The sequence below is a fragment of the Pinus tabuliformis genome, chromosome 5_1 (genome assembly GCF_031772625.1).
Source record: "Pinus tabuliformis cultivar Carrire ecotype Pingquan chromosome 5_1, CPIR1, whole genome shotgun sequence".
NCBI classification, from domain to species: Eukaryota; Viridiplantae; Streptophyta; class Pinopsida; order Pinales; family Pinaceae; genus Pinus; species Pinus tabuliformis.
In genome coordinates, this window is record NC_142305.1 from 381,697,182 (window position 1) to 381,724,116 (window position 26,935).

General features: G+C 35.0%; 1 protein-coding gene across 1 annotated transcript; it reads left to right on the plus strand.

The window, feature by feature from the left end:
- The first annotated feature begins 18,231 nt into the window (after positions 1 to 18,231).
- Positions 18,232 to 26,411, plus strand: LOC149165037 (oxysterol-binding protein-related protein 4B-like). The gene is made up of 7 exons (XM_089432223.1): positions 18,232 to 18,573; positions 22,237 to 22,446; positions 22,534 to 22,779; positions 22,852 to 22,948; positions 25,218 to 25,509; positions 25,625 to 25,727; positions 26,077 to 26,411. Exons 1-7 carry the CDS (start codon positions 18,571 to 18,573, stop codon positions 26,320 to 26,322), a joined length of 1,197 nt encoding a protein of 398 aa, XP_089288349.1. The 5' UTR covers positions 18,232 to 18,570; the 3' UTR covers positions 26,323 to 26,411.
- Positions 26,412 to 26,935: the final 524 nt, after the last annotated feature.

The following is a 26,935-nucleotide window of genomic DNA, read 5'->3' on the forward strand; positions in this document are numbered from 1 at the left end:
GTTGCCCACATCCATTGTGTATGATCGAGACTCTTGTTTCCTTGGAAATTTCTGGATGAGTTTGTGGAGAATGATGGACACCAAGTTGAAGAGGAGTAGAGAATTTCATTCTCAAATCACTGAGAAAATAGATGTTTTCAACCGCACAAAGATACATCTACTCCAAGGCTATTGTGGCAAGCATCCCTAGTTGTGGGATGAGAAAATTCATTATGTACAACATGCATACAACAGGGCTATGCATTCATCCACTCAGAGCTCACCGTTCGATACATGCTTTGGATATTTGTCAGAGGATCCCTTAGACATGGTCTTTGGGAGAAACAAATATTAAAGTGAGCCAAATGACGGGGAGAAGGAACAAAAGTTCATCCAACGAATTCAGATGATTCATCAAGTAGTGAAGGAGAAATTGGAGAAAACCCAAGCTCAATACAAGGCTTGACATGACAAGAACTAGGTTGATCACCAATTCCAAGTTGGATATAGGGTTTGGCTCCACATCAAGAAAGACAGAATGAAAGGGGATGGAAAGAAGTGGAGACCAATCTAATATGGCCCATTCACTATATTATAGAAGATTGGAGACAATTCTTTTTATCTCGATTTTCTAGCATACATGCAGATGTACTTAGTGGTGAACGTTGAAAACTTGAAGCTTTACGAGCCTACTTTGATCATGAATACTGAAGAGGTTCCTACAGTGGACAATTTTTCAACTGAATACTTGGACAAGTTACCTGAAGATATCATTCTTGAAAGGAGAACTAGGGCTTCACGATGGGGAGATGTGGAGTACCTATGTATTGGTTTCAAGGAAATGCATCCAAGTAAGGCCTATTGTATTGAAAAGGAGAAAGTGAAGGAGAAATTCCCACACTTTCCAATTGGCTGATAAAGCTTTTGGCAGCCCAAAAGCTCATTAGTAGGGAGGAATGATCTAGGAGGATCCCAAAAGGCCAAATTTTTAAGTCCCTAAAACGCAGTGAAACCAATCTCAAATTGAAGAGCTCATCATTCTGAATCCAACGACATGAATGACACCTCAATCCAACATTGTATCAAAAAGTTATGGCCCATTGAAGTTTTTTGGAAATAACTAAATTTCTTGTAGGTAGGACCCAGAGTGACACCTAGCATGCTGATGTCAACAAAACATATGTTGATCTCAGTTGTATGGATTATGACGTTAGCAACTCAGTCAGTCGTACAGACCAATCGAAGAGCGATGTGGCAACCTAGTTAGCATCACTGGATTCTACTAAGGAGGTGACAACTTGGACATTTCCTGTGGTCAACGAAGGAGAATTTTTTTCTTGTTTAAAATGTCCAGTGAACCCTAAAAATGGGTGGGAAAATGGCTAGGGCTATTTTTTTTTATATTTATAAAAAAAAAAAAAACAAGATCAACTGGCGAGTGGTCAACCCCGCCGTTTGACCGACCAACTCGACCAAACCCAATGGGCATATATATATATATATATATATATATATATATATATATATATATATATATATATATATATATATATATATATATATATATATATATATATATATATATATATATAGATATATATATATATATATATATATATATATATATATATATATATATATATATATATATATATATATATCTATATATATCTATATATATATATATATATATATATATTAACAGTTAATCGTAACTCCAATGGGTGTTAAATCCGCTTGGTGTAACCGTCAGTCAGTCTGTAGGTGGAGTTAACTGTCATCAAACAACAAAATGCAACCGCCAGTGGAGACCACCAACAGAGACAACCAACTGGGGCAACAAAAAATAAACGTTATATATGGTTGGTCTGGAATTTAAACCCACGACCCATGGTCTACAAAGCCTTAGCATTACCGCCATAGCCGTCGTTCCCATCAACGGGCTTTGTAATATCCACCATCCAAAATTTATTTAAAAGCAAACCAATGTGATGGGCAGGGGAGAGTGTGACGAATGGAACACGATGCCTACTACCTGTGAACCCGAAGTCTAACTATGCCCCATCTAGGCATGCATTTAGAGAAAAAAAATCCAAGGAATATTGGAGGGAATATTTTGTAGAGAATATTCTTGGGAATTTAAAAGATTCCCTAGAGCCCCAGAGGGCACCAACATAGAACATGGTCGAATTTATAGTCATTTTTCATGAATTTTCGTTGGAAATCCAACTGAACAGTCTGTTTCTTTAGTAGAGGTCTACAATTTCAGGCCATCCCCGAAAGTGGAGGTATAAGGTGTCATTTTGTAATTGCTTGTAATTTGATTTCGCTATCATTTAATGAAAGAGGCCTCCCCACATTTAGTAGGGCTCGAAGCCGTAGCCCACATTAGGTGAACTCTGATATCAAGTTGTTTGTGTGCATTTGATCTCATGGTTGCTTTTGATTTCCACTTCGTTTATGTGTATGTTTCACTTTCTTACATGCTCTTTTAAGTACAATTCTATATGCATCCTTGAAGTGAAAGATCTGGATTACCTGCCTTTCCCATTTTACAATAAAATAAACTCATTTTTCAATAAATTCAATTGATTATTTTTATTACACATAGGTGATAAATGACATCATTCGTTAACATATGAACAAAATACTAAATTTTTAAAACAACAGAGGGAATAATTAAAGCAGGGAATAGGAAATGAAATCATGTATACATATAACCAAACTTGGCAATGGATGCAAATAAAAACAAAAGGTATGACACCCAATCAAAATGGGGTGTTTGCACGAAGCCCTTAATAATATAGTAGTCAAATAATAGATAATGATGAACACTGTGAATAATTGGGTGGTATGGTCCATCTGAAAGGGCCAAATACTTTGACCATATTTGTGAGAGAGACCCCGTGGATCAAGGTTAGAATAAAAAATTGCGATTGTTGTAGAATAACATGTGATATATATGTATTTTATACAAATAAACTGGGTTGTGAAGAAACAACATGAAACCTAAGTGTCCAGGAAAATTCAAATTAGAACGAGAAAAATGTCAAAGCATAGATATCATCATTTCAGTACATTTGACAGAAAAATTTATCATGAATTGAAGAGGGTTCCCTATAGATGGTCTTTGCATAGGCCTTCTTGAAGTCTTCGTAGAGGGTTCTTGAAGCCTTTAGGCCTTGAAGGCTCCCTCATGCGGTGTGGTGAGTAAATTTGCAAATAAATCAGACTTTGTTTAAGAGCTATCAAAATTGTGTTGTTTTGTTGCAAAATGTGAATCCAAAAACCATTAAAACACAACAAATTTTGTCAAGCAGTTCATTACATGAAATATAACGAACAATTCAAAATTATTGTTTAAATTATAATTAATCGAGTGGGGTTGCTAATTGTGAACTCTAGTAAATATATACATCCAAAACCCTTTCAAATAGTCACCGGACCATATAAGCCCAAGGCCTCAGGGTCTCAAATGATTTCAATCATAATGCAAAGGGAATCACTATCAGAAAACTAGACATGATTCATAATTTGAAGGGGAAATTCCTTTTCCAATCAAGAAAGGAAAGGCATATGTATGTTTGCATGGAGTCATTGAAAGGGAAATAGGGAAAATAAAAGGGAGAAATAACTCAGTATCATTCATAGGATAATGAATAATAGTCACTTGGTACATACCTGGTGAGCAAAAGAATGACAACACTGAGCTAAGCTTGTACAGTCCTTAGTGAACCGTGTTCTTGAGATGCAACTACAACAAACCCTCGACAACCACCCAAATTTGATTGGAGAGATAGAAGGGCCATCCAAAGGCAGAAATGGAAACATATTTAGATTTTATGGTTTGTCAAGAATTGAAAGAAACAAATTTGAGATGGAGTAAATGCAAGAGTATAATGTGGGCAAGCCTCATTAATGGAGGTATATTTCCAATGTAGAATTCACATATGCCAACTGTGTATGAAGGAGTGGGTCGGGAGACTTAATCAACAAGAAAGAGTCAGTTCAAGTACACAGTGAGATAGGCAATCAAACTTTTCAAAATAACGCCAAGTCAGATACCAACCATCACAGTAATAAATCATGCATATGCTTGAAAATTACACCATATTAAATATAAATAACACCACCTTACACCATATAACCTCCAAAGAAAGAGAAATAAATTTTCCAGATGTGAGGATTTGGTTGATAAACCAAACAATGACTGTTAAATGAAATATTGGTGATGCTTACTAACCAACTTACAACCATATAATATTCATTTCCAATCAAAGTTTATAATCAAGTAATGTTTCCGCATTCACAATTTTGATGCTTCCATGAACAATGCCCCATGTAATCATGAATCCTAACATATACCTCTTATGATAAAATCAAACTGAAATGCTTCAAAACATTGTCACCAAGTGTTAGAGTTATATGTTATGTAATATACTCTAGCCAAGGCTACATAAGGTCTATATACGTTTTTCATAACTATGCCAACGCACATATTAATACCTTGAAACCATGACCATAACATAACGATCCACAAGTACATGGTTTATCATTGTATACAACTTCATAACCCACACATAGTCATTGTTGTGTCCTACATTACACAAGTGCAAGGTTTACCCAAATCATTACACCATTATTGACTCAAAGACTTGACATATAGTTTTTAACACAATGCCCATTAACATCAGACGCAATGAATGGTGCCATATGTATCTAAGTTATGACCAAACATCATTCAAACTCTTCCGAAATCAACAAAAATATGTATATTATAACCAAATAACACCGAAAGGGCATAAAGAAAATTATATCCAACCAAAATTTATAGGTGATGTAAATTTGGTTGGAAATAATAATTTTACCCTTATTCCAATGCTAGATAGCCACATAGTATACATGTCTTCAAACATTTGTATGCAAGCCAATGTTTTTCTAATGAAGCATCCTCGCCAGAGAGACAGACTTGGTTTTAGAGGTAGTGTTGTTGTGGCCAACAAATTTTCTTATGAGAGGAGTCCCACCTATTATGTCTTTAATAGTTAATCAAATATAACTAACAATGTTAAGGAGAGATTTAATTTTAAATATGCAATGGTTTTTGAATGATATTAGTATTAAATATCGTCAAAATTGGTAACTTAATAGGGATACTTTCAAAGCGAGTCAGTACCTAGAATCTTTGGTTTTGTGGAAAATAAGTGATTGTGAAAGAGTAGGTTGCAAGTTGTTCAGGGCAAAGGAAGCATGGGCAGCAAGAAATGGGACTGAGAGATAGAACTTGTAGTGACTTATGTAGGTAATGATAAGATCAAACAATTTAAGGACTGTCCCTATACTGATAAGGAGGAGGAAAACTTGTCTTATCTGCAAAAGATTCTACTGCAAGAATTATGCCCTTTTTCAAGAAAATAGCGCTTTTAAAAGTTTAGTGAAAATATCATATAAGCACTTTCCCTTTATAATGATTACCTACAAAGGGATATGTTGTCAATAAGATTTCCTAATTGTTTTAGCGCACAATCAATAGTAAACATAATTAGTTTTTCCAAAAAACATTAATTTTGCATAAAACAATTGTCAACAATAAGAAAAATGTTGCAAAAAAAGAAGAAGATTAAAATAGTGAAACATAAGCAAAACTAAAGAAAAACAAGTGAAAATTTTGGAGTTTATTATTATTATTATTATTTATTTTTTTATTTATGTACATGAGGAAATGTGATGAGTGCTGATACTCATACTGGATGAAATTGTGCATAAAGGAATGCATTGTGAATCAAACATGCAAAGTTCATAACTCGTTGGATGGCAGTTGGGCAAGGGTGATTACCTTGCAAGCCAACAAAAGTGTGTGGCTGCGATAATGGTTTAATGGAAAGCCAAAAATATTGTTGGTAATCATGCATGACGTGCTAACCAACAAGTGTGTGCCGACATTTGCATACCATAATGGGTAAACAAGGGGATTCATACGCACAATGCCCAAAATTCAAATTGAGAGAATGATCATTGACATTGTTTGTATCGCAAAGTGTTTTAAGCATTTCAAGTTCAAACCTTTCAAATTCAATCGGAACAACAACCATGACATCTATAAGGTTGAAAACATTCAATTTCCTTTTGAGTTAATTGCAAAAGGTCTCATCATCCATTTCAAGAATGTGAGAGGCCTTCCTAAGGCTAAAAGGAGAGAGTTAATTTTCAAGTTGATTAGAAAATGACCTATCATCATTCATATCATGATAGGAGTTTTCATATTCAAGACTCTTTTCTTCACAAACAAGGACTTCATCAGGGAGGGGTTAATTCAAGGATGAAGTGTCTTTCATATCATGGGAACACTCTTGAGAACCAAAAGTTGACTCATCTTCATCGTACACATCATATGTAACAACACAACTAGGATAAAAAAATTTGAAACTAGCCTTAGAACCAAGGTATTTATCATATATGGGAGATTCATTAAAGAATGAATATTCAATAATGTCATGAAAGCATTATTGATGACTAACGTTGGATCTATTGTTGGGTCCCTATAATACTAGTGATTACCCCATTACTATTGTAGTTATACCCCTTATTTATATTGTTGTGCCCCTATTACCCCCATGTTGTTATTTCTGTGCCCCATAGAATCCCTCTATTGTTATTTTTGTGGCTTTATATTATTATTGTTAGGTCGGCTGGATTATATTGTGACTCCTTAGACTCCTATATATAGAAAGGAGGTTTTGTCATTTGAATCATCCAAGAATTGTTCATTTATGTAATGTAAAGGAGGTTGCCCCCTCGAAGAGGCTGAATTCTAAGGCATTGATCTATCTTTTTTATCTTTTCTTGAGCTGGTTTCATAACATTTGGTATCAGAGCTTTGAATTCTAGGGTTTCGCTGCTCCAAACAGGTCATCGTGGAATTTTCGCTATAACGTTTTTTCTATGACGTTCCAGAAGTCGCAAAAAAAACCCATTTGAGAAAAAATTGCGCTGAACCTTGGGTCAGAATTTCAGAGCTTTTCGTACGATATTTGTGGAGATATGATTTGAGGAAGTTGGTCTTTTTGCAGACTCCTGAATTACATTCAAAACATGTGACCTAGGGAAAATCGTCATAACTTTCTCTCTGGGGATCAGATTGAAATTTCGTAAGAAGTTACAGAAAGAGGACGGACTGTAGTTTCTTGTGTGCATGTTTCAGATCCAAAGGTTGAAACAGTGACTCGTGGCACGTCGTACAAGTTCGCTCTACTGAACTAGTCTAGAAGCAAGTCACTGTGGGAGATTTCACATAACTCTTCCTTGGATAATCCAATTTGGGTCAGACTTGTGGCATTGGAAAGAGGACATAGAAGGCTACTACAGATCACAATTTTTAGAACTGGATGATCCGAAATTACAGAGATACATCAGATTCAATATCAGGCTTCTATAAAGTGAAAAAAGGTGTGTAGGTTTTTTTTAAATTTTTGCGTAAGCTTGGTTTAACAGAATTCAAAGGGCATAGTAAAGCATTATTATCAGTAACTGATGCCTCGAGGAAAGAAAATGAAAACACCTAGTAAGGAACCTGAAAGCTCTAGCATGACTCATGAAGAAGAGGAAGAAATGCTACATGATATATCAAAATTACAAGAACAAGTGCAACAAATGTCACGCTCACAAAAGCTAACAGAAGCTAAGATAAATGGCGTGGAATCTAAGATAAATGGCGTGGAATCTAAGATAAAGGGCGTGGAATCTAAGATAAAGGGAATGGAAGCTAAGATGGATGATTCGAAGACAGATTTGAAGAGAGACATGGCAGATTTGAAGACAGATTTGACAAATTTTCTACAAGAAATACTTACTAATGGTGAAAAGGTTGTAAAGGAAACTCATGATGTGAACAAAAGTAATGTTAATCATGATTCCATAGACTCTAATGTTGGATTGAAGACCCACCATATTCCAAAAATCGATATGAGGAAGTTTGACGGCAAGGATCCCGCCACATGGATACATGGAAAATTTTAGGGGCTAATGTTCGCCCAGTGGGCTAATTTTCCATGATTTTTCCACAAAAAAGATTCGCCAATTTCCAATTTTATAAAAGACGATTCGCCCAAATTTTAGAATATAAAATTATTTTACCTTAAAAATCGCCAACATTATATAGAGACTATATATAAAATAATTATAAATTTGATTAATTTTACAAATATATCAATAAACATTTATAATTTGCATATTAGGGATTAGTGAGATTCGCCAATGTTTTAAACTTCAAGAAAATTTTCCATCCTTAAAATTTTCCTTGCATGGATATTACAGATGGAGCAGTTCTTCGATCTCAATAATGTGTAAAACACACAAAAGGTACATATGGCAACTGTATATTTGGAACCAAATCAGTTTGTATGGTATCAATGGCTTTGCTCTCGTAAAAAAATTATCACTTGGGCAATTTTTACGGAAGAATTGATAGCACATTATGAAGATACAAAAAGCAACACTTTTTTTAGCCAATTGATAAGTCTCAAATAAAAGGGTTCAGTAATGGAGCACATTGAGGAGTTCCAAAAATTGAACATAAGGGTAAAAGATATTCCAGAGGAGCATAGGATTGATGTGTTCATAGGGTCTTTAAAGGATAATATCCAACATGATGTTCGCCTTTGGGAACCTGATTCATTAGAGAAGGCATTCAGGTTAGCAAGGAAAATGGAAAGCAAAATTATGGCAACCAGGAAGCATACCACTCACAACTATAAAGACGGAAGTGTTGTTGCCCCTAGTCTTCCACAACATATAAGGTTGACACCACAACAATTGGAAGAAAAAAGAGCAAAAGGGATTTGTTACAGTTGTGATAGCAAATACACTAAAGGTCATAAGTGTGCTGAGAAGAAATTATTCTACATAGATTATGAAGAGGAAGAAGAAAAGGAGCAAGAAAGGTCAAAAGAAGAAGATATACTCCAGGAACAAAGCCTAGATGAAGAACAAATAAATCTGACCATATCTTGTAATGCATTGGTGGGAATTACCACTCCTCAAACCATCAAGATAGAAGTACAAATCAAGAAGAAAAAGGTAATAGTGTTGATTGATTCATGAAGCACCCACAATTTTATTCATTGTAGGGTAGCAAAAGAATTGAATTGCTTCCTATATCCAGCACCAGAGTGTCAAGTGATGATTGCAAATGGAGGAACAATAAATTGCTCTGGAAGGTGCCATAATATCAAGCTATCCATGGGAGAATATGTATTGATTAGCCCAATGCTTTCCATTCCAATGGGAAGTGCTGATGTTGTACTAGGAGTCCAATGGCTACAATCCTTGGGTACAATAGCTTTTAATTTTCAAGAACTTTTCATCAAATTTTCTACGGAAGGAAAGGAAGTTGAATGAAGGGGTATTGCAGGGAAACCAGGAAAGATAATCAGCTCTAATGGTATGACAAAGCTTCTAAAAAAGGAGCAAAGAGGTGTAATTGCACAATTATGTTCACTAGATGTTTCCACATTGGAATCATCTATTTCTCCAGATCTCCAAAAAGTCCTGGACAATCATTCCAAGGTATTTGGGACTCCCAAAGGTCTCCCACCTATGCGTGATCATGATCATGCTATTCATCTGATTCCAGGAAGTGTTCCTCCAAATATCAGGCCGTATAGATATCCCTATGTCCAAAAAAGTGAAATTGAACATATGGTTGCAGAAATTTTAGAGGCTGGTATAATTCAACCAAGTCAAAGTTCTTTCTCTGCTCCAGTAGTATTGGTGCACAAGAAGGATGGATCATGGCGCATGTGTCCGGATTATAGGGAGCTCAACAAGCTCACTATTAAAGATAAGTTCCCCATTCCTGTCATTGATGAATTACTGGATGAATTGCATGGATCAATTTACTTCACCAAGTTGGATCTTCGTTCGGGATATCATCAAATCAGAATGAAGATTGAAGACATTCCGAAAACGACATTTAGAACTCATGAGGGTCATTATGAATTTTTGGTCATGCCTTTTGGCCTTACCAATGCACCTTCAACATTTCAAGGTTTGATGAATTCAATTTTCAAACCATTCCTTAGAAAATTTGTGTTAGTATTTTTTGATGATATACTAATCTACAGCAAGTCTTGGAAGGATCATGTTGAACATGTTGACAAGGTGCTACAACTATTGGAGGAAAAACAATTATATGCAAGATGAAAGACCCATTGCTTTTGAAAGTCGTCCAATCAAGGGAAAGTTTTTAAGAAAAGCTATTTATGAGAAGGAAATGGTGGCAATACTCCATGCACTTAAGAAATGGCGACCCTACCTAATGGGAAGACACTTCAAGGTAAAAACGGATCATGATAGCCTTAAATACTTTTTAAAACAAAGATTATCCTCTGAAGAGCAACAAAAGTGGGTCACAAAGATGTTGGGTTATGAATTTGAAATCATCTACAAAAAAGGGCAGCAAAATGTGGTGGCAGATGCACTCTCAAGAAAGGATGAGGATGTGGAAGCATTGTTGTGTGCCATTTCTATTATCCAACCATATTGGATAAACGAAGCAAGGGAGGAATGGAAGAATGATGAAGAAGTGTGGGCACTTATTCGAAAGCTACAACAAGATTCCAGTACGTCTGATACATTTAGCTGGCAAAATGATTCATTATGGTACAAAGATCGCTTATACCTCTGTAAAAATTCCCAGCTAAAACAAAAGATTCTTATGGAATTGCACACTTCTCCCTTAGGAGGGCACTCAGGATTTTTAAAAACTTACTATAGGGTTAAGAAGGAATTTTTTTGGGATGGCCTTAAATCAGATATTCAAAAGTTTGTGGCGGAATGTTTGGTTTGCCAACAAAATAAAGTTGAAACAATTAAGACACGGGTCTATTACAACCTTTATCCATTCCAAGCCAACGTTGGGAGGAGGTTTCAATGGATTTTATCATAGGTTTACCAAAGTCTGAGGGAAAGAGTGTAATCATGGTGGTAGTTGACAGACTTACCAAGTATGCACACTTTTGTGCATTATCACATCCATTTAAAGCCAATACAGTTTCTACTGCATTTATGGAAACAATTCAAAAGCTACATGGAAACCCAAAGATTATTGTAAGTGACAGAGATCCCATTTTCACTGGAAATTTTTGGACAGAATTATTTTCTTGTCTTGGTACTCAGTTAGCTCATAGCTCATCTTATCATCCTCAATCTGATGGGTAAACTGAGATAGTAAACAAATGTTTGGAAGGATATCTTCGTTGCTTTGTTTCTGATAAACAGACACAATGGGTCAAATGGTTGCCTCTAGCTGAATGGTGGTATAACACTTCCTTCCATACAGCAACAAAAATGACCCCATTTATGGCACTTTATGGGTATCAACCACCATCCATCACATCATATTTAAGAGAAAATTCTAAGGTTCAGGCAGTGGAACATCACATCGAACATCAACAACAAGTCCTCCAACTCTTAAAGGATAACCTCGTGTTGGCACAAAATAGAATGAAACAACAGGCAGATCAACATCATAGTGAAAGAAGTTTTGATGCAGGTGATTGGGTATTCCTACAGCTACAACCATATAAGCAAATGTCCCTAAAGCAAGCTAAGGAGGATAATAAATTATCACCAAAGTATTATGGTCTGTACAAGGTGTTGCAAAAGATTGGTACTATGGCATACAAATTGGAGCTTCCTGCAGCTTCTCGATTGCACCCAGTTTTCCATGTTTCATGTTTAAAGAAGGTTATAGGCGACAAGCTCCCAGTTCAAACAATATTGCCAGAACTTGACGAGGAAGGAAAAATTATATTGGAACCGGAAGCAGTCACAGAAACAAGAACTCGACAGCTACGAAATCGATCAATTTCATAATATCTTATCAAGTGGAAGAACTTATCTGCTGAAGATTCCACATGGGAGGATAAGAATTTTATGCAGAAGTATCCAGAACTACTCAAGCGTTGAGGACAACACTTTTTTGAAGGAGAGGGGCATGTTGGGTCCCTATAATACTAGTGATTACCCCATTACTATTGTTGTTATACCCCTTATTTATATTGTTGTGCCCCTATTACCCCCATGTTGTTATTTCTGTGCCCCATAGAATCCCTCTATTGTTATTTTTGTGGATTTATATTATTATTGTTAGGTCGGCTGGATTATATTGTGACTCCTTAGACTCCTATATATAGAAAGGAGGTTTTGTCATTTGAATCATCTAAGAATTGTTCATTTATGTAATGTAAAGGAGGTTGCCCCCTCGAAGAGGCTGAATTCTAAGGCATTGATCTATCTTTTCTATCTTTTCTTGAGCTGGTTTCATAACATCTATCGTCACCAAAATTGTAAAAAATAACATGGTCGTCATCATTAATATCCAAAAAATGAGAGGTATTCTTCATTAGACATTGAGGAAAATTATTGGTCATGCAGATCAAGAAGGGTATCCTCATCATCAATATTTGATACCCTTTTATTATACTAATCACAGATAACATCAATTTAAGGACAAAGGAGTTCAAAATTGGTTTGAGGTTTAGGCTGGTCATTGTATGCATGACATTCGAGATTTTCTTGGAAGAGAGAGCCATCAAATGGAGATCCTAAGTCAACCAAGAAGGGTTCAAAAGAAGCCTCTTGATAAACAATAGGGAATGTAGATTCAATATCTACTTATTGGAACCCATAGGAAAATATTTCAGAGCCTGCATATTGGAATCCATAAGAAAAAGGGGCTTTAGAATCTATGTATTGGAACCCATAAGATGCAATAGGATTGTCTCTTTCTAATTTTTATTGCTTCCTAGCTTTGATGAGAATTTGGCAAGTTGAAGGATCACAGGGACTCTCACAAAAATTACACTAGAAATGGGTATGGGGAGGCTTAGGTGAAGAAGGGAAATCACAAATGAATCTATCAAAGTGGGTTGGACCGAAAATACTAAAGTACCAGTCCGTTGCCTCTTTGAAAAGAGTGAGAGTAAATAGACAAGAGGAAATATGAAGGTCATAGACTATTGCCAAATGAAAAAAATTAAGAACTTAATGACATGATTGTGAGAGGTTTCATTAGGAGAACCACCGAAAGTGGGACAAATATTCCAAGGCAAACTCTTAACCAAAATTTGAAAAGGAGAGCACATGCTTAACAAAATGATAAACTAGGGAGCAAAATTAATTTCGCTCCCTAGTCGCCAAAAGATGTTGATAGTTTGGTTAAAGTTGGGCAAACTAAACTATACAACTCCTCAAATCTTGTTATTGTAACAAGAAAATGAGACAAATTGCTCGATATATACAAAATAAAAGGAAAATTTTATTTTTCTTTTGTTTGTTGGACATTAAAATAAAATAGAAAAGTGAAGGAATATGTACACTTATGAACATATATTTACAACATGATAAGAAATTAAAAATGATAAAAAAAATAAAGTTCAGATTTAAATAACAATGAGTTAGTCAGGATTGCAGGTCGAAACCTAAAAATGTTGTAGAGAATAAGCTATGAAGAATAGTAGATAGATTTAAGAAAATGTGAGAGGTATGTAAAAATACAGATCGCATAGAACAAAAGACCGATTTTATTAAAATAGTAGTCAAATCTCAACAATAGTTCTTTGCAAAGACCATTGACAAGTTCAAAGACTCGGACTATTGCAATGTATTAACTCATATACAACAACCAAGGAAATCCAATAAAGACGACATAATGATCCTTGAAGTAATTTGCGTAAGTGGGAAACCTGATTTATGCAAAAACATCATTGTTAGCACTGATAAATTAGAAATCAAGCTTTTAGAACAACAACTAAATGATCAGAAAATAGACAAGGTACCTTTAGAAATCCTTGAATAATTAAGGGAGGTCACCAAAATTGACCTCTCCTTTGGAGTTAATACTATTTTCACCATTAAGATTAGCTCTCTAGCTTTCAGAAAATAAAATCAAAAGAAAAATAACAACCTAGTTTGTTGTAGCATACCTTTCTTCATAACTTTCATAGATCTCTTGCCTTCATAGATCTCCCCTCCTTTTAAAGAGGCCTCAAGTAGTTTTGATAGTTTTCAAATCAGATTAGTTATTTCGCAATCAGTGTGATTAAGGTTAAGAGGAGAGGCTTTCAAAGGTTGATTTAAAAGTTTTCCTAATTTTAATATTAGACACTAACAGGTGGGAGCCTCATTACCATTCGACCAGGCCTCTTTATCTTTATGAATTAATTTGAACCATCCATTTATATATTTCTTAAATATTGATCACTAGTAATCATAATGAAATCATGCCACAACACATTTCATTAAAATAAACATGCATCATCATATAAAATCATCACATTGTAAACCCACATACAAAACCTTGTTCTTCCTTATCACCTTGTTACTCCTAAATGTTGTTTTCTGTTTGTTCCTCCTTTGTCCCTGCCTTTTCCCCTGTTACGATTAAAGAAACTCATTCTGCAATAAATTCAATTCAATTTTTTTACTACACACAGGTGATACATGGCATCATTCAGTAACATATGAACAAAATACTAAATCTTTAAAACAATAGAGGGAATAATTAAAGCAGGGAATAGGAAATGCGATCATGTATACATATAACCAAACTCGAAAATGGATGCAAATGAAAATAGAAAGGTATAACACCCAATCAAAACATGCTGCTCCTATGAAGCCCTTCATAATATAGTAGTCAAATAATAGACAATGATGACCAATGTGGATAACTGGGTGGTATGGTCCATTCGAAAGGGAAAAATACTTTGACCATATTTGTGATAGAGACCCCATGGATCAGGGTTAGAATAGAACATTGTGAGTGTTGTAGAATAACATGTGATATATATGTATTTTATATAGATAATATGGGTTGTGAAGAAATGACATGAAGCCTAAGTGTCTGGGCAAACACAAATTAGAGCGAGAAAAATAACAAAGAATATATATCGTCATGTTGGTACATTTGAGAGTAAAATTTATTATGAATTTTAGAGGGTTCCTATGCATGGGCTTCGCATAGGTTCCTTACCTGAAGCCTTTAGGCCTCGAAGGCTCCCTCATGCAGTGTGGTGAGTAAATTTTCAAATAAATCAGACTTTGGTTAAGAGTTATCAAAATTGTGTTGTTTCGTTGCAAATTGCAAATGTAGGTAGGATTTTAAACATAATTAAAATGATGAAACAACCATTAAAACACAACAAACGTTTTCAAGCAGTTCATTACACAAAAGATAATGAAAAATTCAAAATTATTGTTTAAATTATAATTAATCGAGCTAGGTGGCGAATTATGAACTCTGGTAAACATATACATCCAAACCCATTTCAAATAATCGTCATAACACTTAATCCCAAGGCCTCAAAGCCTTGAAGGCTTTCAGTCATAGTGCATAGGGAATCACCATCAGAAAACTATACATGATTCATGACTGGGTGCAATTCATCACCAAAAATGAATTTGAAGGGGCAATTCTTTTACCAACTAAGAAAGGAAAGCCATACATATGTTTGCATGGAACCATCGAAAAGGAAATATGGCAAAGCAAAGGGAGAAAGAACTCAGTATCATTCACAAGAGAACGAATAACAATCACTTGGTACATACCTTGTGAGCAAAAGAATGACAACAAAGAGTTGAGCTTGTACAATCCTTAGTGAACCATGTTCTTGAACTCCAGCTACAATAAACCCTCGACAACCACCCACATTCGATTGCAGAGACAAAAGGGCCATCTAAAGGCAGAAATGGAAACATAATTAGGTTTTAAGGTTTGCTAAGAATCGAAAGAAATGAGCGTGAAATGGAGTAATTGTAGGAGTAAAACCTAGGCATGCCTCATTAATGGAGGTATATTTCCATTGTAGAATTCACATATGCCAATTGTGTATGTTGGAGCGAGAGGAATTGTCAGTTCAAGTAAAGAGTAGGCTAGCTAATCAAACTTTTCAAAATAGTGCCAAGTGAGCTGCCAACCATCACAGTAATCAATCATGCATAGGCTTGAAAATTACACCATATTAAATATAAATCATGCCACATTACACCATATAACCTCCAAAGCAAGCAAAATAAATTTTCTAACAATGAGGATTCAGTTGATAAATCAAACAACAATCGTTAAATGAAATACCAGTGATGCTTACTGACGAACATCCAACCATATAAGATTTGTTCAAATCAAATTTTATAATCAAGTAGTATTGTTGCATTCATAATTTTGATGCTTCCATGAACAATGTACCATGTAACCACAAATCCTAACCTATATTTCTTACGATAAAGTCGAACTGTAATGCTTCATAACATTGTCACCAAGTGTTATAGTTATATATTATGTAATATGTTGTAGCCAAGGCTGCACAAGGTCTATATAAGTTTTTTATAACTATGCCAACACACATATTAATTTCATGAAACCTTGATCATAACATAACAACCCACAAGTACGTGGTTTATAATTGTATACAACTTCATAACCTGCACATAGTCATCGTTGTGTCCTACATTACACATGTGCAAGGTTTACCCAAATCATTTTAGCATTACCAACGCAAAGTCTTGACATATATTTTTTAACACAATGCCCATTAACATCATACCCAATGAACAATGCCATATGTATCTAAGTTATGATCAAACATCATTCAAATTGTTCCAAAACAAACACAAATATGTATATCATAACCAAATAACACCGAAAGGTCATAAAGAAAATGATATCTAACCAAAATTCATAGATGATGTAAATGTGGTTGTAAACAATAATTTTTACCCTTATTCCAATGTTAGATAGCCACATAATATACATGTCTTCAAACATTTGTATGTAAGCCAATGATTGTCCAATGAAACATCCTTGCGAGAGAGACATATCTGGTTTTAGAGGTAGTGTAGTTGTGGCCAACAAATTTTCTTATGAGGGGAATCCCACCTATTAGGTCTTTAATAGTTAAAGGTAGTGTAATTGTGGCCAAGAATTTTTCTTATGAGAGGAGTCCCAGCTATTGAGTCTTTAATAGTTAATCAAATATAACTATTAGTATGATTTACTAATAAAACTTAATTTTAAATACCTAATATTTTACCAATAAAATTAGTGTTGACTATCCTCAATACATTAAAATTTTATAAACACTATAAATAATTTTAAAACTCAAAATAATTCTCATCAAATTTATAAAAGTTAAAAAAATATATTAACATTATATAAAATAAATGTTTAACTTGTAATAAATTTATATACTAGCATAAAGTTTCACTTCTGAAATTTATAAGGATTAAAAAAATATATTAACAACATGTAAAAGAAATATTTAACATCTAATAAATTTAATAAATTTATTTACTTGTGGTTTTCTAAATCATTTAAAATTAATTGTAAATAAATAAATTTATGAAAATATTTAACTTGTGATAAATTTATTTATTTGCAAGTTATTTTTTTTAATTTCAAATTAATGAAAATTAAATATAAATAAATAAATTTATGAAATGGTAGAGATATTTTGTAATATGCTATTAACATATTTTTGTAAGTGTCTTTGATCAATTGGAAACTAAGTTGAAAGTGAAAGTTAAATGTGAACATAAAGTACATATTTTTGTAAGTGTCTTTGATAAATGGGACACTTTATGAAAATCTTATGAAGCCAAGTTGAAAGTGAAAGTTAAATATGGGAACATAAAGTGCATTATGTTTTACTGCAGACCATTGTTCATATGGATTTTAATAAAATTAATTGGTTGTTGGAAAGATTATATCAGTTCACCCCTGTTTGATAGCTAGATTTTTCTGGCATCCAAAATTTACCTATCTGGTTTCAATATATCCCTAAATTTTGTTTTTCAAGAAGTGGAGTCAATGTCGTCTGACATGCAGCTTTGGATGGTTGGATAAGCTACACACATTGCGCTCGTCTGGCTGGTTATAATAATCTCCCATCAATTCTCAACCGACTTCAAGAATTGATAATATTCACCTATGAGACGTGCCATGCTTTAGTTTTTAAAAGGATAGACGTGAGCAGCATGAATTCCATCTTTGTCTTGTTCGCTGTTTGCCATTAATTATCTAACTTTTCTGTTTGGCATAAGTGGGCCAGTTCTCATTCGGTCAAATCAATAACAACGATGAAAATCCAAGTGTCGTGAAATAACACTGACAAATATTCCTTTCAAGGGACCAGGAAATTTCCGCCCTATTCAACGTGTAGACTGCTTGAACTGCTATTAATAAGCAGAACGATCTGAGTTAGATATCTATGGGCGTAAAATATAGACTCCCATGAGTGCCATCTGTGCTTTTTAAATTATAAAATGAGCTGCATTGCCATGCCATTCCAATACGTGAAAACTATGTCTTCTTTGGATTGAATCGGTGCCATCATCCTCTGGATTGTTGGTACACTGAAGCGTTTTCACTGTGTGAATTCTTCTGAGAATTGAAGCTGTAAATGGTCTCCCTATTCATATACATTTGATCAATTAGTGTGGACAAGATGGGAGGGACTGTTTGATACTTCTGTTGCATTCACTGGTGGGTTGTATGTTCTCATCCAGATTTGCTGTCTTGGACGCACAAAGTCTTAAATGGTATGTTTATTAGCAAAGATCTAGAAATATTCCCTGGTTTGTTGTATGATAAATTGCTAGAGGCTCCAAACTGTTTTGGAATTTATTTGGTACCTACAGTCATGGATCTTATAATTTCTTAGGGTTGATCAGTATGGGGTACATCTACCAATTAAGGATCACTCTAATTGATTAAGTTTTATTTGTTATAGAAATTAGAAAGCCCTGCCATTATTCATCTCAATATTAATATTAACATATTTCAAATAATATTAATATTTTAAATTTTTATATATTTATGTTTATGGGGATTACTTATCATGATTTTCAATATGTTTTTGAACATGTTTTTGATTATGCCGAATTAAAGAATTAAATTCACTGGTTACCACTCTAACTAACTAAACTTCCTAAGAATTAAACAGGCTCGTTACCACTCTAACTAACTAAACTGCCTTAAAAAATTAAACCCACTAGATACCATTCAACATGTCCGGCCACTCAACTGGCCACTGAACATGTCTGTCAACATGTTTTTGATTTGGACAAGAATTAAAGTTTGATTTGGACAAGAATTAAAGAATTAAATCTGCTAGTTACCACTCTAACTAAACTGCCTAAGAATTAAACCCACCAGATACCATTCTAACTAAATTGCCCAAGAATTAAACCCACCAGATACCATTCTGTCAACATGTTTTTGATTTGGACAAGAATTAAATAATTAAATCTGCTAGTTACCACTCTAACTCTAACTAAACTGCCTAAGAATTAAACCCACCAAATACCATTCAACACAGTTACCACTCCAACTAAACTGCTTAAAATTAAACCCACCAAATACCATTCAACATAGTTACAACTCTAACTAAACTACCTAAGTATTACCTAAGAATTAAACCCACCAAATACCACTCAACATGTCTGGCCCACTCAACATGTCTGACTTGGAAGAGAATTAAATCCCCTAAATACCACTCTAACTAAACTGGCTAAAATTTACACCCACTAAATACCATTCTAACTAAACCCGCTAAAAATTATACCCACTAAATACCACTCTAACTAAACCTAACTATTTTTCTATTCTACTCTAAAAAGAAATGAATACTGATGTTGTTTCCCAGGAATAGAATGACGAAGTAAAACTCTCTAGGTACCACTTGTACTATTCTTTCAAAGATGTAAATGAATACTGTTGGTAGACATACCATATAGCATTTCTGTCTTTTATACGCATTATTTGATGGGTAAAAACATAATTTGCACCAAATTAAGGCCAGTGATAGGCCTCTGTTATTTTACCAGAAGCCTTACCTAAAAGGAAGGGGTAGCTACACCAGAAACCTATTTATGATGTCCATTTCCAATTTCTAGATGGGGTTGTTTTCGTGAAATAGCAATTCTGCTGGCAGTTTCTCCCAAGTTTCTCGCTTGCGGCCAACAGAAAAAAAATCCTGATATTAGTTTCCGTTATTAAATTCTAAATGAAATCCAGAAGACTCAAGACCGTTGTTTCCATAAAAGTCTCTTGTTTACACAAATCTTTTCTCTTGTTTCACCTTCTATCCTTGAAGGTGTTGCAGGCGAGTCTAGAAGAGATGTTACAACGCTCTAGACATAGTATTCATGATTCGGGTCAAAGCAGTGCCTCTCGCTCTTTCACTAGTGAAAGAACGGATGAGATGGTAAATTCATGTAGTACTCTAACATTTTCATATTTGCAAACTATGTATTATTGAACATTTTCATATTTGTATTGTTTGATCTATTTGCTAATTGATTTATCTTTTATCTACTGCACAGTTATGTGCATCATTGAAACTGATTTGTCTGTTGATAACTGATTATCATTTATATATTGAACAGTTAAAATCTGCATGTGCATTGTTGCAGATTTTGTATTCAATTGCACTGAATAACACTTGTACACTGATTTATATTGCCCTGAATGACAGTCTACAGATCATAAGCTATGTGCCAAGATCAATGTGGGTGGTGTTTTTAAATTATATATCAATAGATTCATTTTAGCTTTTAGCTTTGGTATCCATGATCAAGCAAAATTTACAGCTTGAGTGGGCCTAGTGGTTAAGAGCATGTCTTTCCTTCTAAGAGGTCACAGGTTCAAAACCAAAGGGGTAGAGTATGTATGCCTTCATAGACTTAGCAGTCAAATCGCTACGCGGAGATGGGTTCCTTGTCCCACAAACAAGGGGGTCTCATACACCAATTTGGTGTCTGGCTTGGATGTGACCTTAAAAATAGATATTATTATTATTATTATTATTACAACTAATTTAGACTCCTCTGAACTTTGGATCATATCTTTGGACTCAATCCTTTTAAATCCTTTCACTGCAATTACAAACCTCAAATTGCACCCTCAAAATGTTTCACACTTCCAGGGACCCTTGAAAAGGATCTATTTCTTGCACTCCAGGTGCACAGTTCTGTATTTTGACTCAATCCCCTTTAAAATCTTTCCGCTCCAAGTTTGCACCCTCAAAATGGTTCGCTTTTCCAGGGACCCTCAAAAAGGATTTGATTTTTTCAACCCCAAGAGGTTCAATTTGCCTGGTATCCTCGCACAGGATTTGATTTTTTTCCACCCCAAGTGATTTTTTCAACCCCAAGAGGTTCAATTTTCCTGGTATCCTCGCACGGGATTTGATTTTTTTCCACCCCAAGTGCAAACTTCAAAGTGTAACCTTCAAAATGTTTCACATTTCTAGGAATCTGATTCCTCCTGGCCCACCATTTCTGAATCTTTAATGTTTTAGGTTTCCGGGAAAGGATTTTATTCCTTTCGGCACTCTCGACCCTGATAGATACATCGAAGAACAGTAAATATTTAGGATATTGACACTGTCACAAACTTTCCATTATGAATATGAATCATGGTATTGAAGGACCATAATATGAATTATGGTATTGAGGATGGTCCCTTGGTCCTTTTTGTACTTAGATTTGCAATTGTTTTCTTTTGAATTTTGATAATTAGAAATAGCTCTTTGCCATTTTCATTGGGGAATTTGGGCTTGTTATTTATTTGGTTTGGTATTTTTAGTTGGTGAATATTAACTAATAAGTTAGTGATTGGCTTACTGTTTTTATAGTTTGATAGTTGGATGATTGGCTTATTATAAAAACAGTTTGACAGTTGGATGAGAATACAGTGATATTCAATAGACAAGATAGAAAGACAATAAGTGGTTATTTATTTGGTGGTGTTTTTAGTTGGCCAATATTAACCACCATGTAATAAGTTAAAGATTGGCTTACTGTTTTTATAGTTTAATAGTTGTTTTTATAGTTTAACAGTTGGATAAGAATAAAGTGATATTCAATAGACAAAATGGAAAGACAATAAGCCTTATTTATTTGGTGGTGTTTTTAGTTGACCAATATTAACCACTATGTAACTTTGTAATAGGTTAGTAATAAGTTAATGATTGGTTTACCATTTTTACAGTTGAACAGTTGAATAAGAGTAAAGTGATATTCAATAGACAAAATGGAAAGACAATAAACTAATCATCAACTTAGTGCATGATGCTTAATATTCATATTAAGTATGAACTTGTGCATAATGCTTAATATTCGTATTAACTATGAACTTGATAGCAACAAAAATCATTGTTTTCTATGCGGCAGCAAAATCATTGTTTTCGATGTTTGCAGGACCCAGCAAATGACCAAGAGATTTCAGACGTGGGAATAGAAAAACCATGCTCCAAAAGGGCGGTACTCACTCCTCCATCGTCTCTGGATTATGCACATGACGTGAGTTTATACGGACATGGGCATGCAAAACAAAAGAACCATATTCTTTCACGGATTTTGAACTTGTTCAAACCCGTTACGCCGGGCTCCGACCTTACCAAATTCGAGGTATATCATGGGTCTGGTCTCTAATGAGAGTGAACTGTAAATATTTCAAATATCACTTAACAATAATGGTCTAAATGTAATATGCAGCTGCCTCCGCAGTTCAACATGCCCAAATCCCAGTTGCAGGTATATGGAGACAGTGTGGTTTGCAGCGCACGGGATTTGCTTAGCAAGTGCGTTGAAGGAATAAGTCCACTGGAAAGATTTAAAGTTGTGGTGGCATGGAGCATCTCCACCACCAGACCTGTAATCTTCGCTGAAGTTCCTTACAATCCTGTTCTGGGTGAAACACACCATGTTTCCTCTGGGAACCTCAACGTGCTGCTAGAGCAGGTACAATTTAAACTCCTTAATTTTGATTTGATAAAGTTATAATTATTTGAACAAAATTGTCCTTCATGGCAGGTGTCACACCATCCACCGATTTCAGCACTGCATGCAACTAATGCAGAAAAACAGATTGAGATGACATGGTGGCAACAGCCTGCTCCTCATTTCTATGGTAGATATTCCAATCCCTTTTCGTCCTTTACTGTAACACCTCCAATCAGCTAAAAGGCTCTAGGAATGCACTTTTTAGTTGGAAAAATGTAAGCATATCCATATATACACTTATACCCATGTGGACACGTGGAGGGTATAGGCCAGCCATGCTATGGACTGACATATGAAGGCTATTTTGAATTTTCCATTTGTCAAAACTTTGGCATTCTATGTGCATCACACTGGTATGGTGAAACCGGTGATGACTTAAAGGGATGGTCCAGTTTTGGTTTGACTTCCTTCAATAGGATTGTCTATTTTGTGACATCTCACATCTTGAAATATATATCCTTACGCGGGAAATGCACATATAACAAAGACACAAAGCGCTATATATATATATATGAAAATGCATATGGAGTTGTAGAGCATGGTGAAATTAAATAAGCAGACCGTGCTTCCATATTCTATCATAATACACTATCATGTATATAATAAGTAAACCAAATAGAAAAAAAATGTTTGGTATGATTTAGTATATTACAATTGAAACCATCATTAGAAGGACATGATTTCACAGATGGCAGGAGAAAGATTTTAGATTTCATACAGTTCATCATTACAAAAAGTTGAGGCTTGAGCTTAGCTGTCTATTAAGTATCCATGCAGGGAATTCAGTGGAGCCAACAGTGCATGGCAAATGAATACTCTGCTCTCCTTTGGTGAGAGCTATGAAATTAATTGCCCCAGTCTTATCATTCTGTTCCTTGTCCAGCCCTTGCACCGAGTGGGTTGGCAATGCATCAGTCAATGTGAGGAGTCTGGACTGAAGCCTACGTTATATTACAGATGGAAGTCCTGTTTCGGCCTCAAAGGATCGAGCACAAAGTTACTGGCAAAATATTCAGTAGACATTGGGATCAGTACTTATAGCCTTTCCCTTATCTCTTTTATATGTCATTTATTTCAATCTAATTTTTGCTCACAGTCAGGGATGCATCGTTTGGTTGTTTTACATCCACAAGGGGACATTCCACTCTCTTCGCTTGTCTCTTTTATATGTCATTTATTTCAATCTAATTTTTGCTCACAGTCAGGGATGCAGCGTTTGGTTGTTTTACATCCACAGGGGGGACATTCTACTCACTTCTAGAATACCTCTCCAAGTTCTGCTAGTGTTTCTTTTGATTGGAATAATCTTGTTGAGCCTTGCCTTCCTTCCTCTACACTTTTCCAAGTTTATTCCAAAAGCATCTATCTATGTATAATAGATGAATGATTCTCTCCAGGTATTTTATGAATGATCCTCTCCAGGTATTTTATCCTCTTCAATTTGGAAAGCTATGGGTTTTCCAAAGCTAGTGATAGCTGCTAGTCAGTTGTTCCAAATAAAAGCTAGGGTTTATTCCAAAAATATCTTCCTATGCATAGTAGATTAATGATCCTCTGCAAGTATTTTATCCTCTTCAATTATGAAAGCTGGTGACAGCTGCTAGTCATTTGTGGGCACCTAGTGAATTTTTGAGGATTCTTCTTCAGTTGCCTATCACGTTAGGTGGGAGAACTGTGTTAGTTGATGTAGTGGTGGTGGATAGTTCTCTGGACTTCAATATGCTGCTTGGATATGATTATGCTATGAATGTTGTGGTGTCTATATTCTTTCTGAGTCATGTATTTTCCTCACTCACAATTAAAGCATTGTCATTGTTAATCAACTTGCATCTGACAATCACCATCCTAATTCGAACTTATTTTAGGATACCGTTCTCTATGTTCCTAGTATGTAAGTAAACTCTACCTGTCTTCCTATCCTCGACGTTAAATTGCTTTTGAGAAAGGGCCTTTACACATGTTTTTCTTCTCAATACTTGGCCCCAAGAGTTGGTTGAGTGAGCCTGTGGTTTCCCTGTTGATGTGGATCCTTTTAGTTCTCATCATTTCTTGGATGTTGACAGACAATGCTTGCTTACATATTCTATCATCTTCTAAATTAGACAGCGGTTACACATTCTATCATAATACACTATCATGTACACTTACATATTCTATCATATTCTAAAGTACAGTGATTACATATTTAATCATAATACATTATCATGCATAATAAATAACTAGACCAAATAGAAAACAATTGTTTGGTATGATTTGGTAAAGTACAATTGAAACTATCATTAAATAACATGGTTTCTCAGATGGCAGGAGAAAGATTCTAGATTTCATACAGTTATACATTAGAAATAGTTAAGGTTTGACTTTGAGCTTCGCTGTCTAAGAAGGTATGCATGCAGGGAATTCGGTGGAGGCAACAGTGCATGGCAAAAGAATACTCAGACTGCTTTCCTTTGGTGAGAACTATGAAATGAATTGCCCCAAGCTATTATTCCGCTTCTTGCCCAGCCCCTGCACCGAGTGGGTTGGCAATGTATCAGTCAAATGTGAGCAGTCAGGACTGGAGGCTACGTTATGTTACAGAGGGAAGTCCCTTTTCGGGCTCAAAGGATCCAGCACAAAGCTTACTGGCAAAATATTCAGTACTACTACTGCCCAGGACCTATATGAGATCGATGGACATTGGGATCAGTACTGATAGCCTTCCCCTTATCTCTTTTATATGTTATTTATTTCAATCAAATTGTTTTCTCACAGTAAGGGATGCAGCGTTTGGTTATTTTACATCCACATTGGTATTCTGTAGGACTGTTTCTTTAAAGAATATTGAAACGGGCAAGACAAGGAAACTGTATGATGCTAACGAGACAATCACAATGCTTAAAACACCAGTTGTTAAAAATCCATGGGTAAATATATCTTTTTTGAACCTATATAGAAAGTCAGTGGATTCATTAGTATAGGTCCATCTTAAGAGCTGAGAGGTATTTAATTTAATGCTTTTGGGTTCTATGGGTTTTGTTAATTTTAATGTTTATGGGTTCTAAAGCCGGTGGAGAGGTAACCAATTTAATGTTTTTGGGTTCTAGGGTTTTGTTAATTTTAATGTTTTTACTGGTTCTAAAACCAGTAGATTCATTAGTATAGGTCCCTCTTAAGAACTGAGAGGTATCCAATCCAATTCTCCGAGATGCATTTTGGGTTTTGTTAATTTTATTGTATTTGGGTTCTTAATCACTAGCTATATGTCATTGACAGGGCCTGGCTCCAACAGAGTCTGCGCTTGTTTGGTCGGCTCTGAGTGAGAGCATATTGAAAAAGGATTGGATTAAAGCCAAAGAAGCAAAGAAGATGGTGGAAGAAAGGCAACGGAATTTAGCAGAAGAAAGAGAGAATAAAGGAATAGTATGGAGGCCAAAGTATTTCAGCAAAACAGAAGATGGTAAATGGGAGTGGTTGCAGAAAGGACAGCCTATACCCCTTGCTCCTATTGTCGTTCCATAGTTGGTGGGTGCCTTCCATTGATTTGATTTGACAATATTTTGATGAACTTATTCTTAGCCGATGGGCCACTAGAATTGCCAGCATTAACACTGCAACAGTCACAGGAAAGTGTCTGCATCTACATGGGTGCTGCATTATCGAGCCTCACCTACTCAACGTAGTGTATTCTGAAAGTTCCCAGCATGAAAAATGTCAAAGCAAGTTCATTTGTGCAGAAGTTTTAATGAGTGAAGGAATCCAATTTTATAAAACAAATTTCCATGAAACCTGTGGCCACTTATGTTGGCACAGTTTAATATCTGGGCTTGGTTACGTTCTTTTGAATTATGCTCTCTATCCTCTCTTAATAATTGTAACATCTTTTCCAGTGTTAAACCAATAATTTTATTATTCAAGAAATAATATAACTTGTTATACTTTTGAGTAATTGAAAAGCTATTTTTATAATTATGAATTAATCCAGTTGCACTCTTATATAAATATATTTATATCTATTTTTCTAGGTGCAAATCTTTTATTAAGTGTAAAAATTGAGAAAAGGTTTGGACCTCAAGATATTTGATCCTTCTTAGCACACTTAATAGAGATCCAGAGGTAAGATAGATCTAGGTTG

Bases quoted from the DNA above. Each gene is read 5' to 3' on its own strand.
- LOC149165037 (XM_089432223.1), top strand. The intron at 22,949-25,217 runs GTAGATATTCCA...GTATGCATGCAG, and splicing joins GCCTGCTCCTCATTTCTATG to GGAATTCGGTGGAGGCAACA. The intron at 25,728-26,076 runs GTAAATATATCT...TGTCATTGACAG, and splicing joins CAGTTGTTAAAAATCCATGG to GGCCTGGCTCCAACAGAGTC.